General features: G+C 43.2%; 2 protein-coding genes across 6 annotated transcripts in view; one reads left to right on the top strand and one right to left on the bottom strand.

Moving 5' to 3' along the window:
- The window catches only part of LOC121533632 (ankyrin repeat domain-containing protein 13C-like), a 91,550-nt gene extending 85,746 nt beyond the window's left edge, over nt 1–5,804 (top strand). For all 3 annotated transcript variants that reach the window (XM_045205366.1, XM_045205365.1, XM_045205367.1), the window contains 3 exons: nt 2,809–2,907; nt 3,327–3,427; nt 3,568–5,804. In XM_045205366.1, coding sequence (XP_045061301.1) covers nt 2,809–2,907; nt 3,327–3,427; nt 3,568–3,698 — 331 coding nt within the window. In that variant the 3' untranslated portion in view covers nt 3,699–5,804. The remainder of the gene's footprint in view (nt 1–2,808; nt 2,908–3,326; nt 3,428–3,567) is intronic.
- A 73-nt stretch (nt 5,805–5,877) lies between these two features.
- LOC121533630 (serine/arginine-rich splicing factor 11) lies at nt 5,878–21,210 on the bottom strand. Of its 3 annotated transcripts, XM_041839752.1 has the most exons (13): nt 20,894–20,980; nt 20,172–20,282; nt 19,877–20,010; nt 16,890–16,999; nt 16,662–16,748; nt 14,569–14,618; nt 14,334–14,464; nt 14,066–14,141; nt 13,738–13,851; nt 13,527–13,616; nt 13,286–13,375; nt 12,998–13,172; nt 5,878–6,861 (listed from the first exon to the last, which is right to left on the bottom strand). In XM_041839752.1, exons 2-13 carry the CDS (start codon nt 20,204–20,206, stop codon nt 6,640–6,642), a joined length of 1,314 nt encoding a protein of 437 aa, XP_041695686.1. In that variant the 5' UTR covers nt 20,207–20,282; nt 20,894–20,980; the 3' UTR covers nt 5,878–6,639. The 3 variants fall into 3 exon arrangements, with proteins under 3 accessions (XP_041695686.1, XP_041695685.1, XP_041695687.1); XM_041839751.2 differs by lacking the exon at nt 20,172–20,282 and having other exon boundaries at nt 20,894–21,210; XM_041839753.2 differs by lacking the exons at nt 19,877–20,010; nt 20,172–20,282; nt 20,894–20,980 and adding an exon at nt 17,244–18,401.
- Nucleotides 21,211–21,683: the final 473 nt, after the last annotated feature.

Here is a 21,683-nt window from a genome sequence, read left to right as displayed (position 1 = left end):
CTTGAAGCTCTCAACCTGCTCCACTACAGCCCCGTCGATGAGAATGGGGGCGTGCTCTGTCCTCTTCTTTTTCCTGTAGTCCACAATCATCTCCTTTGTCTTGATCACGTTTAGGGAGAGGTTGTTGACCTGTTGCACCACACGGCCAGGTCTCTGACCTCCTCCCTATAGGCTGTCTCGTCATTGTCGGTGATCAGGCCTACCACTGTTGTGTCATCGGCAAACTTAATGATGGTGTTGGAGTCGTGCCTGGCCATGCAGTCATGAGTGAACAGGGAGTACAGGAGAGGACTGAGCACGCACCTACCTACCTACCTACAGGTTGTGCTCTTTTTTTTTTACACTGAACAAAAATATAAACACAACATGCAACAATTTCAAAGATTTTACTGAGTTACAGTTCATATAAGGAAATCAGGCCCTAATCTATGGTTTTCACATGACTGGAATACAGATATGCATCTGTTGGTCACAGATACCTACAAAAAAAAGTAGGGGCGTAAATCAGAAAACCAGTCAGTATCTAGTGTGACCACCATTTGCCACATGCAGCGTGACATTGTGGCCTGTGGAATGTTGTCCCACTCCTCTTCAATGGCTGTGCGAAGTTGCTGGATATTGGCGGGAACTGGAACACGCTGTCGTACATGTCGATCCAAAGCATCCCAAAAATGCTCAATGGGTGACATGTCTGGTGAGTATGCAGGCCATGGAAGAACTGGGAGATTTTCAGCTTCCAGGAATTGTGTACAGATTCTTGCAACACGGGGCTGTGCAATATCATGCTGAAACATGAGGTGATGGCGGCGGATGAATGGCACGACAATGGGCCTCAGGATCTCGTCACGGTATCTCTGTGCATTCAAATTGCAATCGATAAAATGCAGTTGTTTTCTTTGTCCGTAGATTATGCCTGCCCATACCATTACCCCACCGCCACCATGGGGCACTCTGTTCACAATATTGACATCAACAAACCATCTGTACCGGGCTCTCTGCCATCTGCCCGGTACAGTTGAAACTGAGATTCATCCGTGAAGAGCACACTTTTACAGCGTGCCAGTGGCCATCGAAAGTGAGCAATTGCCCACTGAAGTCAGTTACGACGCCGAACTGCAGTCAGGTCAAGACCCTGGTGAGGACGACGAGCATGCAGATGAGCTTCCCTGAGACGGTTTCTGATAGTTTGTGCAGAAATTCTTCGGTTGTGCAAACCCACAGTTTCATCAGCTGTCCAGTTGGCTGGTCTCAGAAGATCACGCAGGTGAAGACGCAGGATGTGGAGGTCCTGGGCTGGCGTGGTTACACGTGGTCTGCGGCTGTGAGGGCGGTTGGACGTACTGCCAAATTCTCTAAAACGAAGTTGGAGGCGGCTTATGGTAAAGAAATGAACATTCAATTCTCTGGCAACAGCTCTGGTGGACATTTCTGCAGACAGCATGCCAATTGCACGCTCCCTCAAAACCTGAGACATTTGTGGCATTGTGTGACAAAACTGCACATTTTAGAGTGGCCTTTTATGGTCCCCAGCACAAGTTGCACCTGTGTAATTATCATGCTGTTTAACCAGCTTCTTGATATGAGACACCCTTCAGGTGAATTGATTATCTTGGCAAAGGAGAAATGCTCACTAACACTGATGTAAACATTTATTTAGCAAAATTTGAGATAACTAATATTTTTGTGCGTATGAACATTTTCTGGCACCTTTTAATTCAGCTCATGAAACATGGGACCAACACTTTACATGTTGCGTTTGTATTACTCAGTATATTATTTCTCAAGTAGGTTTCCTCAAGGAGAAAGTCTCCACTTCTACTTTATGTAAAATATAAAACAAAAACACTATAGTAAATACTACAGTAATTTCTGCAAAAATACTACAGTATACTACAGTCCAAAAACACCACAGTAAATACTATAGTATATACTACAGTTTTCTTTTCCTACTTTTCCTACAGACTTTTGTTCGCAAAAACACTACAGTGAATACTATAGTATTCATACCATAGTGTAGTATTTTTTAATGTGGGTGGTACGTTCTGTTTGAGTTTTTGATTGTAAGCAGGAAGGGAGAGGTTAGAGTTATAGTCTGATTTGCTAAAGGGAGGGCGAGGGAGGGCCTTGTATGCGTTTCTGTGTTTGGAGTAAAGGTGATCTAGAGTTTTGTCACCTCTAGTTGCACAGGTGACATGTTGGTAAAAGTGAGGTTAAACAGATTTCAGTTTCCCTTCATTAAAATCACTGACCACGAGAAACACTGCCTCTGAATGTGCATTTTCTTGTTTGCTTATAGCCCTATACAGTTTGTTGAGTGCGGTCTTAGTGCCAGAATTGTTTTGTGGTGGTAAATAGACTGCTACGAAAAATATAGATGAAAACTCTCTTGGTAAATAATATGGTCTGCATCATGAGGTAATCTAACTCAGGCGAGCAAAAACTTGAGACTTCCTTAACATTGGAGATCACGCACCAACTGTTGTTAACAAAGAGACACACGTCTCCTCCCCCTGTTCAAATTATTAATTGCATCGTATCCATACCATTTATTACAACACATTTTAAAAATTGTGTGGACATAAAGTATTTTCTCTGCAGTACGGTGCAGAGCTAGGAACTGAGCTGATCTGCCATATTCACCCTATCATGTAATATCTATTCACTCTCTCCCATCAGTAATTTACTTTCAGGAACACAGTTAGTCAGACCTTGCACTACTTGTACTCCTCCCCAGGGGGATTCTCTCTTTCCTTTTTTTTCCTTCAAAAGTGTTCACCTCATTTTCTGACTGACATTCTTCTCCTTCAGAGTGCCTCATCTAGGAAGAGACCTGGTATGCAAAGATAGCAAGAAAAACTTCAAAGCGACCGTAGCCATGAGTCAAGACTTCCCTCTGGGCATTGAATCGTAAGTCTCCTCTTCTATTACCCCCAGACGACCTTGAAGTCTAGACAGACAGCAGTAGTTGCCAGACAGGATACATTTTAATAACGTTCATTTTTTCCCCATAAAGTATTGAAATCGGAGTTTTAACTTATTCTGGGCTTAAAAGGTTGATTGACACAGTGCATGTATTTATTTGCACCAAAGAAAACAAGTGACAGACAACAATACATAAATTAATTGATCAGTAATCACACACAAAAAAAATGAAAACCTCACTTTTGTGGTGTGCAGAGGCCTCATTTTCTCATGATTATCCCCATCACTCATTGAATGTGCTAGTGACTGTAGCTTACTGTACTCTCTGGCATGAAGTGATGCATGAAACCCATTCTTTATTGAGTGAGAATGAAAGACTGATCTTTTTTGTTGTTAATTTTTAGGTTATTAAACGTTCTAGAGGTGATAGCACCCTTCAAGCACTTTAATAAACTCAGAGAGTTTGTTCAAATGAAACTCCCTCCTGGTTTCCCTGTCAAACTGGGTAAGTACTATGTATAGTATACTGCTTAGTTAGTGGGAAACATATTCTACAATATAAGAGATCTAGTTGGACGCCTACTGGCTGACCAGCTATATTCCCTGATGTTATAACATGTTTACATTTGTCGTTTCTCCACACAGATATCCCTGTCTTTCCAACCATCACGGCCACGGTGACTTTTCAAGAGTTCCGCTACGACGAGTTTGAGGAGTCCATCTTCACCATAGCCAATGAGTACAAAGAGGACCCCACCCGCTTCCCTGACCTTTAACCCCTTTGGCTGGACACCAGAAAGGGTCACCTATGAAAGGGCATTGATATTTCATCAAGTTGTCTTAGGAGAAGACAAGAAAAGGAAGTTGTATGTGTAAGGTTTTAAATGGAAGTGAAAAGATGGAGCTACTGTCTAGAGCTTTGTTTGGAGTAGCTTCACTGAACTTTGGGCACTGTTTAGATGCACTACAGCCAGTCAGTACTGGGCTGAGTTGGCCTTGGCAGCAGAGGGGAGGACCTACTGCGCCAGTCGATACTCAACTCTTTGGTACTCCACCTGAAAGCAATGATAGACACGCTAGGAAATTGAATTGTACCAGAGCAAAGTTGTCTTATCCTATTTGACTGGCAGCAAGCGTGGCATTATAAGTATTACATATAAGAATTGTTTTCATATTCTACCTTTTTAAACTATGTAACAAACTGTACAATTCAGTTAAAGGAAATTAACCAGGAGTGAAAGTTGTCTGTAGATGATAAGGTATGAATGAAGTACAATGTAAGGGCTCGAATCAATCCGTATCGCAGAAGTTCAGCACTACAGCACGATAGCAATTTAAAGTCAATGTTCCCGCGTTAGCGGAGACTGCATTCACGGTAAATGCTGCATATGTCGGCTCAATCTAAAATTACCTGTACATTTCAATCACGCTATAGCGCTAAACTTCAGCGATACGGATTGAATATAGACCTAAATGGAATTTTTACAGGTAGCAAAAATCAGGCCTTTTCCTTGTGCAAGGTGTAAATACCTGTTTTATATTTGTTTTATTTTGTATTTTTTCTTTTTCTTTTTGTTAATATGGGGGTAGATGTCTTCTATGACAAGAACAGTTTCTGAAGTTTGTTGCCGAGCCTAGTTGACGTGAGTTCACCCAAGAGGTCATTGGTTTGTATCGTGGTGGCAATGGATATTTTTGTACATTTAATATTGTGCTGGTAAGTCTCCAATTTTGCTTTGTTTTTTTGTCTTCATTGTCAAACATATGTCAAGTCTTTGTTGACCTCTCCCCTGCAGACTTATGTATGAGCCAAGTGTACAAAGCACTGTGAGGTCTTACATCCTTGAGTTTTACAAGGACTGGATTATTCAGCAGAGTTGCCATCTTCAGAACAGTTTCAGTTGAGTCCTGTTTGCTTCTGAACATTGCAAAATGTTGCTCTTCCTTTAAGCCCTGTTTATACCTGGTTCTAACATGCATCCTTGTCCTGATCTTGTCCACATTCTGATTGTGCCCACATTTTCAGATGGGTGTAGACAATTAAAAGACTCATTGTGAGTCTGGATATCTTACAAGTGTAGACAGATCTGGACAGTGAAACCATTTAAATCATCATCATCCCTTCTGAAATCATTGACTGGTGGCACCATTGATTTATGGCATCGATATGTGTCTTAAAACAAATCAATATTATTTTGAAAGAATAGCTGTCAAATCATTTGCATACAGGGAGGGATCTGGAACTCTAGTCACAATGCAGACACAGAAGATGGATATTAGACATTTTAATAACATGTTGACATATTTCTGAAAATGTGGGCACTCAATGTGGACAAGATCAGGACAAAGGACGCATGTTCGCGCCAGGTATATACAAGGCTTTACTTTCAAGGAAAAGGTCAAATCCAATAATAAGCTTAACTATGCCTTGCTTCAGGAATGAAATAGGACTTCTCTGAAGTGGTGCTCAATTGGTTCCGCTGGGTATGGTGTACAACTGGGTTTGCTGAGCTGGAGTGTGATCAATACAGCACCAGAAGCAATAGAAATGGCAGAATGCTTTGTACTCCCGACTCATTTTCTTTGTACGTTGATCAGGGCCCTATTGACGTAGCAAGTAGTTATAATAAACCTTTCCATCATGCTTCCATGCCACACTACTGGTTAGTGCTGCAAATGGAAATGTGCTTTCTTCACTTTTTGTTGTGGGCTGAATGTTACTTTACTCCTTACCATGGCTTTAGCTGCCAGGAGCTGATGTAAACACTTATGTTTTCATGCATCTACATGCCAGTTGTACAGCAAGAAACCTTGTATAAGCCTGACACTATTTTCATATGAAAAACATTTTTACTAAAATAAAGTGTCCACGTCTAAATTAACTTGTCTACCATTTGTTTATCATGCGTTTAAAAACTGGTGCAGGCTATCGAACATATCCTACCACAGAACATAGCCATTTCGACCAAGTTTTATTATATACTTTCCTTTGTAAAACATGTAGACAGTACAAGGTGTTCCATCATAATAATCCAAACACTCATTTCGATCTACAGTTTACAGTATATCGTCACAGGTGTGGGAGGGCATGTCTACAGACAACAGTATTAAGTGCTTTACAGATTGAGTCAATCTGTCAGGATTCCAACAAAGAATAGAAAGCTGCACTGCACCAGAACGGTACCAGGCTAAATATGATTTAACAGTGAGTATCCGAGGGACCAACCCCTGCCCTGTAAAAGGTTTAAGTATGCATCATTTCAGTGAGTCATTTAGGAGAAAACAGTTCCTCTACGTTCAAGATTAGTAAAATCTTTTAGGACAAAAATAGAAACCAATTTCAAAATCCCTCACATTCAACAGGACCTTCAATTTAAAAGTACAGCAACGTGACATTTTTTTGTTATCTTTTGCAAAAATAATTTGGGACAGAATTCCTACACATGCTCACTAGACACGGTCCACTATAGAAATAAACTGGCTATTTCAAACAGGAACAAGAATTTCCCTAACCAGTCTAGAGATGGAAAGTGTCTCTAAAATGCTAAAAACTGTACATCGTCCCCAATAAGACTACAACCCACGACTCCCACAAGTATTCATTTAAAAGATCAGACGTTATCTAGGTGCCTTTAAAAAGAGAACGGTAGGGAATGGAGCCTATGGCGGTTTTCAGTGATCTGTAACGTCATCTGGCTGGGTCTCCCTGGGCGGCACTCAGTCGCTCATCTCCATGTCTTCCTCATCATGGTGGTCATCTCCGTTCTGTTTGGACTTCTTGCCGCTCTCTCCTACAGGCTTCTCGTCAGACTCCTGGGGCTTCGGAGGGGATGCAGAATCGGAGTCACTCTTCCTCTCCTCTACCTCTCCCTCTTTTCCACTGTCATAGCCTTGCTCCTCTTCGTCATAATCCCTGGTCACCTGCAAGAGCAAAGCGCTCTGAGCAATAAAGGAATGAATGGCACATGAAACAGATCAGTCAGGACATAAAAACATTCAGGGTCGGTTTAAAAAAAAAAGCTATTTTGACAGACATACAGTGGGGAAAAAAAGTATTTAGTCAGCCACCAATTGTGCAAGTTCTCCCACTTAAAAAGATGAGAGAGGCCTGTAATTTTCATCATAGGTACACGTCAACTATGACAGACAAAATTAGATTTTTTTTCCCAGAAAATCACATTGTAGGATTTTTAATAAATGTATTTGGAAATTATGGTGGAAAATAAGTTTTTGGTCAATAACAAAAGTTTCTCAATACTTTGTTATATACCCATTGTTGGCAATGACACAGGTCAAACGTTTTCTGTAAAATTACAGGCCTCTCTCCTCTAATCCAAGATGGCGTAGCAGTACGGTCGCTTTTATTTTTCGTCCTGTGTAAATATCCCGTTTCTTGTTTTTTTTGTCTATATTTCTAAATTTTTTACTTTCACTCTTTAACTAAATATACTCTCCTGCAACCCGCCTCACCCAACGTGGAAAGGATTCTATTATTTCTTTATAACTTTCATCAAGAACCGTAAGCTGAAACGTGTGTAGCCGCAATCTGAATTGGCTACCTGCTATTAGTTACCGTTAGCGTCTCCACCACTGTCCGTGGCCTACACTATCCACCAGCCAGCTCTAGCTAGCCTGGACAATTCGTCGGCCAGTCTGCACAGCGTGCTATCGACCCATAGCTTATTGGACTTTCTGCCGGAATCACTGGACCCTAGCGCCGGATCATCACAACCAGCTAGCTAGCTGCAACCTGTTGCTGGCTGATACCAATGCCATATAGCAAGCACCAGTTAGCCTTGAGCTAGCCTGCTAGCTCCCTGCTAGCTGTGCTGAAGCACCAATTTGAACTGCTCTCGGACTCACATATTGCTGTTCACTGGACCTTATGATCACTCAGCTGCACAGCTGATGCCTGCTGGACTGTTCCTTTACACGGTACTCTGTCCTGTTTTTTTCTGTTTAGTCTTAGCCCAAACGTTATCGCTATTTCCAGTTGTGTCTTAGCTCTCTCTAATAACACGTGACTGCTTTATGCCTCTCTCCTATGTCAATTATGCCTTGCCTATTGCTGTTTGGGTTAGTTCTTATTATACAATTTCAATGTAGAACCCCTAGTCCCTCTCAAACTGTCTCCATATAGCTCCTTTGTTCCCCCCATACACGCGAGACCGGCTCAATCGATGCCTCCAATGATGCTATCTCTTTCATTGTTACCCAACACTTAGGATTACCTGAACTGTACTCATATCCTTCCATATCCTTTTCTGTACATAATGCCCTGAATCTTTTCTACAACGCCCGGAGAACTGCCCCCTTTATTCTATGTACCCAACGCACTAGAAGACCAGTTCTTAAAGCCTTTAGTCGTATCCTTATTCTACTCCTCCTCTGTTCCTCTGGTGATGTAGAGGCTAACCCAGGCCCTGCAGCCCCCAGTATCACTCCTACTCCCCAGGAGCTATCATTTATTGACTTCTGTAACCGTAAAAGTCTTGGTTTTCTGCACATAAATATCAGAAGCCTCCTTCCTAAGTTTGAGTTATTCACTGCGTTAGCACACTCCGCCAACCCTGATGTTCTAGCAGTGTCTGAATCCTGGCTTAGGAAGGCCACCAAAAATTCTGAAATTTCCATCCCCAACTATAACATTTTCCGTCTAGATAGAACTGCCAAAGGGGGTGGAGTTGCAATCTACTGTAGAGATAGCCTGCAGAGCTCTATCATACTATCCAGGTCTGTGCCCAAACAGTTTGAGCTTTTAGTTCTAAAAATCCACCTTTCCAGAAATAAATCTCTCACTGTTGCCGCTTGCTACAGACCCCCTCAGCCCCCAGCTGTGCCCTGGACACCATATGTGAACTGATTGCCCCCATCTATCCTCAGAGTTCGTACTGCTTGGTGACCTAAATTGGGATATGCTTAATACCCCAGCCATCCTACAATCCAAGCTAGATGCCCTCAACCTCACGCAAATTATCAACGAACCTACCAGGTACAACCCTAAATCCGTAAACATGGGTACCCTCATAGATATCATCCTGACTAACTTACCCTCTAAATACACCTCCGCTGTCTTCAACCAGGATCTCAGCGATCACTGCCTTATTGCCTGCGTCCGTAACGGGTCCGCGGTCAAACGACCACCCCTCATCACTGTCAAACGCTCCCAAAAACACTTCAGCGAGCAGGCCTTCCTAATTGACCTGGCCCAGGTATCCTGGATGGATATAGATCTCATTCCGTCAGTAGAGGATGCCTGGTTGTTCTTTAAAAGTAATTTCCTCTCAATCTTAAATAGACATGCCCCATTCAAAAATACAGAACTAAGAACAGATACAGCCCCTGGTTCTCCTCAGACTTGACTGCCCTTGACCAGCACAAAAACATCCTGTGGCGTACTGCATTAGCATCAAATAGCCCCCGTGATATGCAACTTTTCAGGGAAGTTAGGAACCAATATACACAAGCAGTTAGGAAAGCAAAGGCTAACTTTTTCAAACAGAAATTTGCATCCTGTAGCACTAACTCCAAAAAGTTTTGGGACACTGTAAAGTCCATGGAAAATAAGAGCACTTCCTCCCAGCTGCCCACTGCACTGAGGCTAGGAAACACTATCACCACCGATAAATCTACAATAATCGAGAATTTCAACAAGCATTTTGCTACGGCTGGCCATGCTTTCCACCTGGCTACCACTACCCCGGCCACCAGCTCTGCACCCTCCGCTGCAACTTGCCCATGCCCCCCCGCTTCTCCTTCACACAAATCCAGACAGCTGATGTTCTAAAAGAGCTGCAAAATCTGGACCCCTACAAATCATCTGGACTAGACAATCTGGACCCTTTCTTTCTAAAACTAGCCGCGAAATTGTCGCAACCCCTATTACTAGCCTGTTCAACCTCTCTTTCGTAACGTCTGAGATCCCCAGAGATTGGAAAGCTGCCGCGGTCATCCCCCTCTTCAAAGGGGGTGACACTCTAGATCCAAACTGTTACAGACCCATATCCATCCTGCCCTGCCTTTCAAAAGTTTTTTGAAAGCCAAGTCAACAAACAGATCACCAACCATTTCGAATCCCACCGTACCTTCTCTGCTATGCAATCCGGTTTCCGAGCTGGTCATGGGTGCACTTCAGCCACGCTCAAGGTCCTAAATGATATTATAACCGCGATCGATAATAGACAGTACTGTGCAGCCGTTTTCATTGACCTGGCCAAGGCTTTCGACTCTGTCAACCACCGCATTCTTATTGGCAGACTAAATAGCCTTGGTTTCTCTAATGACTGCCTCGCCTGGTTCACCAACTACTTCTCAGATAGAGTTCAATGTGTCAAATCGGAGGGCCTGTTGTCTGGACCTATGGCAGTCTCTATGGGGGTGCCACAGGGTTCAATTCTTGGGCCAACTCTTTTCTCTGTGTATATCAATGACGTCGCTCTTGCTGCTGGTGACTCTCAGATCCACCTCTACGCAGACGACACCATTTTGTATACATCTGGCCCTTCATTGGACACTGTGTTAACAAACCTCCAAACGAGCTTCAATTCCATACAACACTCCTTCAGTAGCCTCCAACTGCTCTTAAACACTAGTAAAACAAAATGCATGCTCTTCAACCGAACGCTGCTTGCACCCGCCCACCCGACTAGAATCACTACTCTAGACGGGTCTGACCTAGAGTACGTGGACAACTACAAATATCTAGGTGTCTGGTTAGACTGTAAACTCTCCTTCCAGACTCACATTAAGAATCTCCAATCCAAAGTTAAATCTAGAATCGGTTTCCTGTTTCGCAACAAAGCCTCCTTCACTCATGCTGCCAAACATGCCCTTGTAAAACTGACTATCCTACCGATCCTTGACTTCGGCGATGTCATTTACAAAATAGCCTCCAACACTCTACTCAGCAAATTGGATGTTGTCTATCACAGTGCCATCCGTTTTGTCTCCAAAGCCCCATATAATACCCACCACTGTGACCTGTACGCTCTTGTTGGCTGGTCCTCACTACATATTCGTCGCCAAACCCACTGGCTCCAGGCCATCTATAAATCACTGCTAGGCAAATCCCCGCCTTATCTTAGCTCATTGGTCACCATAGCAACACCCACCCGTAGTCTGCGCTCCAGCGGGTATATCTCACTGGTCATCCCCAAAGCCAACACCTCCTTTGGCCGCAATTCCTTCCAGTTCTCTGCTGCCAATGACTGGAACAAACTGCAAAAATCTCTGAAGCTGGAGACGCTTATCTCCCCTCACTAACTTTAGGCATCAGTTGTCAGAGCACCTTACCGATCACTGCACCTGTACACAGCCCATCTGAAATTAGCCCGCCCAACTACCTCATCCCTATATTGTTATTTATTTTGCTCATCTGTACCCCAGTATCTCTATTTGCACATCATCTCTTGCACATCATTCCAGTGTTAATACTAAATTGTAATTATTTTGCACTATAGCCTATTTTATTGCCTTACCTCCATAACTTGCTAAATTTGCACACTGTATATTAATTGTATTTCTGTTGTATTTTTTTGATTTTTGTTTTGTTTTTACCCCATATGTAACTCTGTGTTGTTGTTTTTATCGCACTGCTATGCTTTATCTTGGCCAGGTCGCAGTTGTAAATGAGAACTTGTTCTCAACTGGTTTACCTGGTTAAATAAAGGTGAAAAAAAAAAAAAAAAAAAAAAAAAAAAAGTCTTCACACGCCGTTGCTGGTATTTTGGCCCATTCCTCCATGCAGATCTCCTCTAGAGCAGTGATGTTTTGGGGCTGTCGCTGGGCAATACAGACTTTCAACTCCCTCCAAAGATTTTCTATGGGGTTGAGATCTGGAGACTGGCTAGGCCACTCCAGGACCTTGAAATGCTTCTTACGAAGCCACTCCTTCGTTGCCCGGGCGGTGTGTTTGGGATCTTTGTCATGCTGAAAGACCCAGCCACGTTTCATCTTCAATGCCCTTGCTGATGGAAGGAGGTTTTCACTCAAAATCTCACGATACATGGCCCCATTCATTCTTTCCTTTACAGGGTCAGTCGTCCTGGTCCCTTTGCAGAAAAACAGCCCCAAAGCATGATGTTTCCACCCCCATGCTTCACAGTAGGTATGGTGTTCTTTGGATGCAACTCAGCATTCTTTGTCCTCCAAACACGACGAGTTGAGTTTTTACCAAAAAGTTATATTTTGGTTTCATCTGACCATATGACATTCTCCCCAAACCTCTTCTGGATCATCCAAATGCACTCTAGCAAACTTCAGACGGGCCTGGACATGTACTGGCTTAAGCAGGGGGACACGTCTGGCACTGCAGGATTTGAGTCCCTGGCGGCGTAGTGTGTTACTGATGATAGGCTTTGTTACTTTGGTCCCAGCTCTCTGCAGGTCATTCACTAGGTCCCCCCGTGTGGTTCTGGGATTTTTGCTCACCGTTCTTGTGATCATTTTGACCCCACGGGGTGAGATCTTGCGTGGAGCACCAGATCAAGGGAGATTATCAGTGGTCTTGTATGTCTTCCATTTCCTAATAATTGCTCCCACAGTTGATTTCTTCAAACCAAGCTGCTTACCTATTGCAGATTCAGTCTTCCCAGCCTGGTGCAGGTCTACAATGTTGTTTCTGGTGTCCTTTGACAGCTCTTTGGTCTTGGCCATAGTGGAGTTTGGTGTGTGACTGTTTGAGGTTGTGGGCAGGTGTCTTTTATACTGATAACAAGTTCAAAACAGGTGCCATTAATACAGGTAACGAGTGGAGGACAGAGGAGCCTCTTAAAGAAGAAGTTACAGGTCTGTGAGAGACAGAAATCTTGCTTGTTTGTAGGTGACCAAATAATTATTTTCCACCATAATTTGCAAATAAATTCATAAAAAATCCTACAATGTGATTTCCTGGATTTTTTTCTCTCTCAATTTGTCTGTCATAGTTGATGTGCACCTATGATGAAAATTACAGGCCTCATCTTTTTAAGTGGGAGAACTTGCACAATTGGTGGCTGACTAAATACTTTTCCCCCCCACTGTATAACAGATACAATTAGAATGAGACGTTAATGTGGGAAAGTCAGTGGTTGCACACCTTGACATCTCCTTTCTCGCTGTCAGATTTGCGGTCTCTGTCCTTATCCTTGTCTTTGCTCTTCTTCTTACTGGTGGATCGTTCTCTTTCGTCTCGGCTCCGGTCGTCTTTCCTCTCGCGATCCCTGTCACGGTCCTTCTCTCGCTCTTTGTCCTTCTTTTTGTCCTTCTTGTGCCTGTGGGAACAAAAACGATTGTTTAAATACAGACAGGTACACCTACAGATTACTGCACTGTGTAGCCCAGTGTGGTTCTGAACCAGGACGACCCTCTTATGTACCACACTCACCTTCTAGGGGAAGGGGACCTGGACAGTTTCCTCTTTGGGGACCTGGACTTCTTTGGTGACCGAGAGGCGCTGCGGCTTCTCCTACGTCTCCTGTTGAAGACCAGAAATTAAAGATGTGAGGGAAACATCTAACCCTACATTCCACTGGTTGTCTTTGGGTTCCTGAAATGTTCAGAATATCAAGAGGGTCAATGCATTTAGGTCAATCTAACCAGACTCCTCCTTTATTTAAACCACTCACCGACTGATGCTTCGAGACCTCCTGGTACTGCTGTAGCTCTTAGGTGGCGTCCTGGAGCGCTTTTTGGATTTCTCCTCTTTTCTCCGATCCCTAAAAGCAGGAAAAACATTGAAGGCAAACAATGATTTGAAGGAATCCTGAAACAGGTACATCATGCACCACATTTTCCCTGATCCCCGCTGTGAATAAAACACTGTAGATGGCCACCCACCTGGATTTACTCCGTCTACCCCTCTCTCTGGAGTGGGACTTCCTTCTGCGGGGGCTCTTTGACCGCCTCCTGTTCCTCGAGTGGGACCTCCGTCGAGACCTGCTCTTTGATCGCCTGCAATCAGATTAGACAGGTCTTTTAACCAGAACTCAGAGCTGTCCCAACTAATCCATGCACTCAAACCACTCAAGATGCATCATGACTGGTTTGATGACGTTTTCCAATATCTACTCATGAATATACATATACAAGTAAAGTGGGGCTAACCTTCAGCACATCCAAAATTGCTGATTTAATTAAGGTATACCGTTTCTCATCAGCGGCGTACCTGTGACGAGACCTGGACCTCTTCCGCCTCGACCGGGACCTGGAGCGGGAATGTTTGCGCTTTTCGTCTTTCTTATCTGCAAAGAGGAAGAATGAAAGCTCAGGAAACTCCAAAGTAACAATACAAATCTGTGGGAACTGACTAACATTACAACCGCCAATGTCTGAAGACGTGAGGAAGAGCACCATAGAAGACAGGAATGAGTAATTCAGTCAAAATACAAGTGTAATACTGCAAATATAAGTGGTCTATATTAGCAAGAACTCACTTCCAGGCTCGATAGCAGCAGAGATGAGTGACTGGGCCTCTCTGACCCGCTTCATGGCCTCCTCTATCTCCTTGTTGGAGTCATTCTTCATACTAGGATTAACCATCACACCAGCAGCCATTTGATTCATCCTGCAATGGTCAAACCCCAGTTAGTCACCCAAAAATAATACAGATGACTTCACCACATACTCAATAATAACATTCTTTAGGTCAGAATTGGGGGTGATACTTACTTAGTAGGATCCATGGACTGAATAAGCTTCAGAAAGTCAGCAGAGAGGGCCTGAAATAGTAGAGAACACAAAAATGCATATCTAAACTCAGCAAAAAAAGAAACGTCCCTTTTTCAGGCCCCTGTCTTTCAAAGAATTTGTACAAATCCAAATAGCTTCACAGATCTTCATTGTAAAGGGTTTAAACACTGTTTCCCATGCTTGTTCGGTGAACCATAAACAATTAATGAACATGCACCTGTGGAACGGTCGTTAAGACACTAACCGGTTACAGACGGTAGGCAGGTAGCTTAGTGGGTAAGAGCGTTGTGCCAGTAACCGAAAGGTCGCTGGTTCTAATCCCCGAGCCGACTAGGTGAAAAATCTGTTGATGTGCCCTTAAGCAAGGCACTTAACCCTAAATGCTCCTGTAAGTCGCTCTGGATAACAGCGTCTGCTAAATGACTAAAATGTAAAATGTAAATGTAATTAAGGTCACAGTTATCAAAACTTAGGACACTAAAGAGGCCTTTCTACTGACTCTGAAAAACACCAAAAGAAAGATGCCCAGGGTCCCTGCTCATCTGTGTGAAAGTGCCTTAGGCATGCTGCAAGGAGGCATGAGGCCAGGGAGACGCTTAAGACAGGGAGACAGGACGGACAGCTGATCGTCCTCACAGTGGCAGACCACGTGTAACAACACCTGCACAGGATCGGTACATCCGAACATCACACCTGCGGGACAGGTACAGGATGGCAACAACAACTGCCTGAGTTACACCAGGAACACACAATCCCTCCATCAGTGCTCAGACTGTCCGCAATAGGCTGAGAGAGGCTGGACTGAGGGCTTGTAGGCCTGTTGTAAGGCAGGTCCTCACTAGACATCACCGGCAACAACGTCGCCTATGGGCACAAACCCATCGTCGCTGGACCAGACAGGACTGGCAAAAAGTGCTCTTCACTGACGAGTCATGGTTTTGTCTCATCAGGAGTGATGGTCGGATTCGCGTTAATCGTCGAAGGAATGAGCGTTACACCGAGGCCTGTACTCTGGAGCGGGATCGATTTGGAGGTGGAGGGTCCGTCATGGTCTGGGGCGGTGTGTCACAGCATCATCGGACTGAGCTTGTTGTCATTGCAGGCAATCTCAACGCTATGGGTTACAGGGAAGACATCCTCCTCCCTCATGTGGTACCCTTCCTGCAGGCTCATCCTGACATGACCCTCCAGCATGACAATGCCACCAGCCATACTGCTCGTTTTGTGCGTGATTTCTTGCAAGACAGGAATGTCAGTGTTCTGCCATGGCCAGCGAAGAGCCCGGATCTCAATCTCATTGAGCACGTCTGGGACCTGTCGGATCGGAGGGTGAGGGTGAGGGCTAGGGCCATTCCCACCAGAAATGTCAGGTAACTTGCAGGTGCCTTGGTGGAAGAGTGGGGTAACATCTCACAGCAAGAACTGGCAAATCTGGTGCAGTCTATGAGGAGGAGATGCACTGCAGTACTTAATGCAGCTGGTGGCCACACCAGATACTGACTGTTACTTTTGATTTTGACCCCCCCTTTGTTCAGGGACACATTATTCAATTTCTGTTAGTCACATGTCTGTGGAACTTGTTCAGTTTATGTCTCAGTTGTTGAATCTTGTTATGTTCATTCCACAGTGGAGTCATTAGTTTGTAGCCCAAACAATTCGGACGCTACAGACAGAAGATGGTACATCATCTTTACCGACTTCAGACGTGTCGGAGAGCAAAACGGAGAACACCATTGTGTTCGTAAGCATCTCATCTTTCCAGCGGTTATATTAGTTTGTAGGTCAAACAGTTTGGAAGCTACAGACGTTAGTGAGAGGACCAATTTTTGGGATGTCTCATGGTCTGACAAAGGCAGCTGTAGCTCGGCCACTTCCATCGAGGATGCGGAAGGCCCACATAGTCGGATGCGGTGGATTGAGACGCAGACCATGCAAAAAAACTGACATCTCTAGCTTAAATTGACAGATTTTGATGGGGATTTTTTAAATCATGTTACTTAAGAATTAATACTATAACCTACACCCGTTTTAAAGTACAGAGATTTGTGAAATAGAAAGTAGCCATGTCCAACCTGGGGGTTCATGTTGCCAGACATGCCCATGGCAGCCATGTGATCCATGTTCGGATTTCCGAGAGCTGAAAGAGGTACGCCTCCCATCTGCAAGGACAAGGGATACACATCAGACAAATCTTCCATCCAGCTACTTTTTATGTTGTCAAAATGGGGCCTTACATGGTTACACAGTTGATAGGTCTCAATACGACACCAATAGATACACACTTCTTGCAGAATACTTACCGACGCCAAAGGATTTGGAGTGGGGAGAAGGCCTCCTCCAGGCATGCATCCTGCCACAGCGTTCGCTGGTGCCAGCAGTGACAGAGCTTTAGACTCATCAGGAATCACTCCTGGAGAAAAACACCACAGAATCAGTACAGGCCTTTGCAAACATCCATCACACTCAAACAGAGCAACAAACAAACCACCTCAAACTAACTACTCTTACCACAATAGATATGTAGCAAGACATACATTCCATGTTGTGTTGTCGGAAAATGTTGGTCCCTGATTTGCTAAGTATGATTTCAGAATACTACTATGAGAATAAAGTCACAATACACACTATGGTCAACACTGCTAAGATTTTATCACCTGTACTTGTTTTTTAAGTCATGAACCAAACGTAAGCAAGCACAGCCAGTTGTCCAGTGGGATGTGCTCTCAAGTTTCATTAGATGTTTTATGAACAAGCGACTCGCGACGGCTGCTTCGCTATAAAGCACACAAAAACATCAAGATACACAAAACAAAGTTCATGATTTTGGCGTCAACAGCAGGGAACAGTTCATTACTTTTGCCTAAAACACTTACCATTACAAAACAAACAGAAAAGGCTCAATCAAATTCTGTTTTCGGGGCTTTTGCTGGTGGCTTCTTTCTTCCAAAGAGCCTACAGCGCTGTTGATTGGCTACTGTATTCACCAGAGGGGTATCCTACGAAGCAAGCTAGATCTACTCAAGGTTTTCTACAGCTAACCAGCTTTAGTTAGCGTCACATTCCACCTCCGGCTTCATCCATACTATGACGGTGGATATTGCTTGTCCGCCTGCCTCTAACTTCAGCAGGTTTATAACTGTGTGTGCATGTCGCACATGTCTAAGCAAATGCTGAACTTTTCATTGAGACAATGCCGTAATATAAATCTATTGGGCGAGTTGGTGACACATTTTTTATTTAAACAAAAGAAAATGAAAGAAACGTTAGATTGCAAATTCAGCAGGCTATGGGGTGAAATAGGCTTTTAGAAGTCTGTATTTTATCACTTATCTTTAATGCCGACTTTGGTTGGTGTGCTTATCAATGCACAACCACCTCCCCCCCCCACTCCTATCGATAAAATAATTGTATTAAGACATACAAAAGTGTTACTGTGCGTTTAAAGTTTTAAATGCATTCTGTCATTAATTTAATAAAATATTTAATCAATCATCTTCCTCAAATAAACAGCCTTCTTCAATATTTGCAAGAAAGAGGGAATCTGATTCCATTGGGCCTCAACTCGTTACACAGTCATTTCATTCAGGGTAAGTGGAGTAAGCCGCGAGTTAGTCTGCCCTGGAGCAGGTTAGTTCCGAAGGATCCGTTGCCATAGAAATGTACCTGGCTAAAAGGCAAGCCACTTTCGTATGACTGGTTATCTTGAGTTGACCAAAGTTACCTTGCCAACTCCTTAAACTCGCTTCATAGAATACCACTCATGTACAGTGTTGTAAAGTTTAACTTAACTTATAACTAACAGAAAGAATAATATATATTTTTTGGGGGGGTGGGGGGGGGGGGTTATATTCGTCCTGTTACTCACAAGTGTGTAATGGAAATGTTTTTTTTTTGCATATCCAAACTCCCCGAGACACCTGCAGGAAGTGGGGTCACGGTCAGGGTCGCCATTGTACAGCGCCCCTGGAGCAGTTAGGATTAAGTGCTCAAGGGCACAGTGGCAGATTTTTTATTTCACCTTGTCGGCTCTGGTATTCGAACTGGCCCAAACGCTAACCTCAAGGCTACCTGCCGAAGAGTACTGAGTAGGCTCTGACAAATAAGGGAAAATGCCAGCAAAAGCCCGAATAGAATGGTTAACTATGTGCCCAATGCTGAAGAAAAAAAATTATACAATAGTGAAATAAAAACTAATTTTATGAGATGGTCCATGGGTGTGCAATCTGAAATTAAGCTAATTTCAAATAACACGACGTTTCATCTTTTCAGAGAAAAACAACAAAGGACACTTGAGAAACAGGATAAGCTGCAGAAGACAAAACTGTTGGGTGGCATTTTCAGCAGGGCCTGGTATATAGGGCTGGCTGAACCAGGAAAAAGAACTGTAAAACACAACAACAAAAAGAAAAACCACTGTTAAATGTGTGACTTACTAAAACCCTTTCAGAGTCAAGTGGAGAGGATCATTATAAAGCATTTCACTACAACAACCAGTCTTACTTTTACCTGCAGTTAGTGAAAATGTGGGGATGGAGATGCACATATGTATAAAAGGACCGCGAAACAAAGCTATTCAAATTGGGTGGGTTAAATCCAAATAACAGATAAGCATGTGAATCATAACCAAAATTATGTTCATAAACTTCCAGGCCAGTAGCTGAAAGTAACTAAATGGTTGTAGGCCGAGTACTATACAAATTTACTCAGGCATGCATTGCCGCAATCAGTTAATTTACCTTTGCATGCTTCCTTTAGTTTATTAGACGCATACCTACTACTGATTGTGGCCTTCAAACTTGGATTACTTTAATCTCGTTTCCAGATTTAAGATTTTTTTTATTTGAGGGGTAGGGAGGGCCCTTGGTCCCTGCTATTGCTATGGTTCATTGAGTGGTTATCCTAATAATGAAAAGATGCCTTGGAGATAAAGATAGTTCATCTTTACAGCAGAACAACAGTGGGAAGGGGCCTATGTGTCTAATCTCCTGATGGCAGTAGAGGACCCTGTTCAGTCTGCAAGGAGGGGGCTCAGCAGATGCCTTGTCCATGTCGAAAACCACAACAAACAAATGAGAGAGATATATTTTTTTAATTAATAGGCTATAGTAGAACAGCAAGATTACACATGTATTCCCTTTTACCCCTATTATATTGTCAATCTCTGGTAAGACTTGTGTACTAAATCTTACTTTAAATTAAATGTTCATAAACAATGGGGTTTGGTTGAGCTTGAGTTAGTTCATATAGTATGTTGGAAAACATTGGAAATAGGACAAAGATCACCAACCTTCTGCGAATGGGACAACAATCAGGGCTCTGTCCACAAAGACAGTGTTGGTCAGATGCTGGGACACTCCAACCGACTCAGATTCAAGGAACTTTACAAAACAGACACGTGAAGTCACAGGCAAGGGAGATTCACTGGAAGAAAATACAAATTTGTTGTGCAAGAAATACAAAGATTCTCAACATAGGGTATTAGAAACATGGTACTAACACTTTGTTAGTATACTTTCTTCCTGAAAACAAATGCTCACTTATCACTTTTCTAATGAAACGTATTTTATGTCTGGTTTAGTTACAATTGGGAAGACAGAGCAATGAAAGAACATTGCATCTCTTGCAGTCTTTTCTTGTCTTTGCCACGAGAGCTTCAGAGGGATGATCAAGACGTCTTGTAATTCCTACCTTAACTGCAGTGCAGCCAGGTGTAATTCGACAGGTGAAAAACAGCAAAGCACAGAACACAGATTAATTAGCTCCTACTACCCTGCCCTGTTATTCAAATGGAGCCATTTGTTTTCACAGTATTAGGATAATTCAAAACAGTTTGATTCCAGACAGTTTGTTTTGTCAAATAATTACTATAGTATTGACTGCAGGCCTGATTTGTTATTCGGTAGCACAAGATAACGTTAGCTTACTAGCCATTTGTTTCTCAGTACAGTTAGCTGGTTAAGTAGATGTTTCATATAGGCACTGAGGGCCAAGACTTCGCAGATATCCTTCTCCATGAGCTTGTTGTAAGCAGTATTTACTAACTAGCTATCAAGTTAACCATCTAGCTAAATTGCGAGCTCACAGCCAAGTAGGCGCGAGCTTGGCTCCTGCTCTGTATCAGTTGCATGAGCAAGCACACTCGTGTGTATGCTAACTAGCTAATGTTAGCTAGCTAATTACTATTAGCTAGGGGTGGACTGCGGCCTGACAGGCCCCAACCTGTGCGACGGCCAAATTTGGCAGAATTTATGAAAAATGTACGTCGCTACTAGCTAGCTAATTGTTTCATATTCAGAATACTCACTCTGGTGGAAATAACTTGAGTTCTTCAATATTCCCCAGAAACCCGAACAGAGTTCTCATCTGTTCGGAGGTGGTGCTCGGAGAGACATTTGTCACCTGAACAACGTGCGTCATTTTCCACGACTAGATGTAAATTTGAAACGCACAGACGTCCAGCTAGATGTAACAACCCAGCTAATTTAGCATCTAAAGAACGTAAAATATAATTGTGCTGTCAAGCAAGCATAAACAACAATAATTTCCACTAGCTAATGCTACACAATTGAATTCCCACCGCCATTAGCACGTTACCAAAGATTTGTATAACTAAACCAAGATATACCACAGCCTGTCGTTTCCTACGGGAACAGATGAGTCATAGTGGGCAGAACAAGCAAAGAGGTGGGCAGAGCCAAGTACGAACTAGCGAGATGCAATTGGCACGTTCTAACAGCATCTGCATATTTCCGTTAGGGAACGCCACCTGTGAGGTGCGCGTGTGCAATAACGCAATTCGCCTTTTCACTCCTTCTAAACAACGCGATTTTTTAAACACTTTTGCAAAGGATAAAGTCTACAGAACTTAGTCCACTTTGTTCATAACATACTCGTTTTGGGAACAGAAAACTGTATTGAAGTCAAATGTTTCATCGGTGAGAAAATGTGCAGAAGGTCGGCCAAAATCCTTCTTGTTCCATCTTCTCCCAATGCCGGCCAGTGGGCTTCATCTCACTATCATATTTGGTAGTGAGTGGAAATGCCAAGCGGATGCTTCACATTTATACATCCTGTGAAATATCTGCCTCAATATC

The sequence above is a fragment of the Coregonus clupeaformis genome, chromosome 20 (assembly GCF_020615455.1).
Source record: "Coregonus clupeaformis isolate EN_2021a chromosome 20, ASM2061545v1, whole genome shotgun sequence".
NCBI lineage: Eukaryota > Metazoa > Chordata > Actinopteri > Salmoniformes > Salmonidae > Coregonus > Coregonus clupeaformis.
The sequence above is the reverse complement of the archived record's forward strand: the minus strand, read 5'-3'. Positions and strand labels throughout refer to the sequence as shown.

Bases quoted from the DNA above. Each gene is read 5' to 3' on its own strand.
- LOC121533630 (XM_041839751.2), bottom strand. From the start codon at position 21,006: ATGACGCACGTTGTTCAGGTGACAAATGTCTCTCCGAGCACCACCTCC. The intron at 16,749-16,889 runs GTAAGTATTCTG...TTGTCCTTGCAG, and splicing joins CTCCAAATCCTTTGGCGTCG to ATGGGAGGCGTACCTCTTTC. The intron at 6,862-12,997 runs GTGTGCAACCAC...TTTATTGCTCAG, and splicing joins GCGAGAAAGGAGATGTCAAG to AGCGCTTTGCTCTTGCAGGT.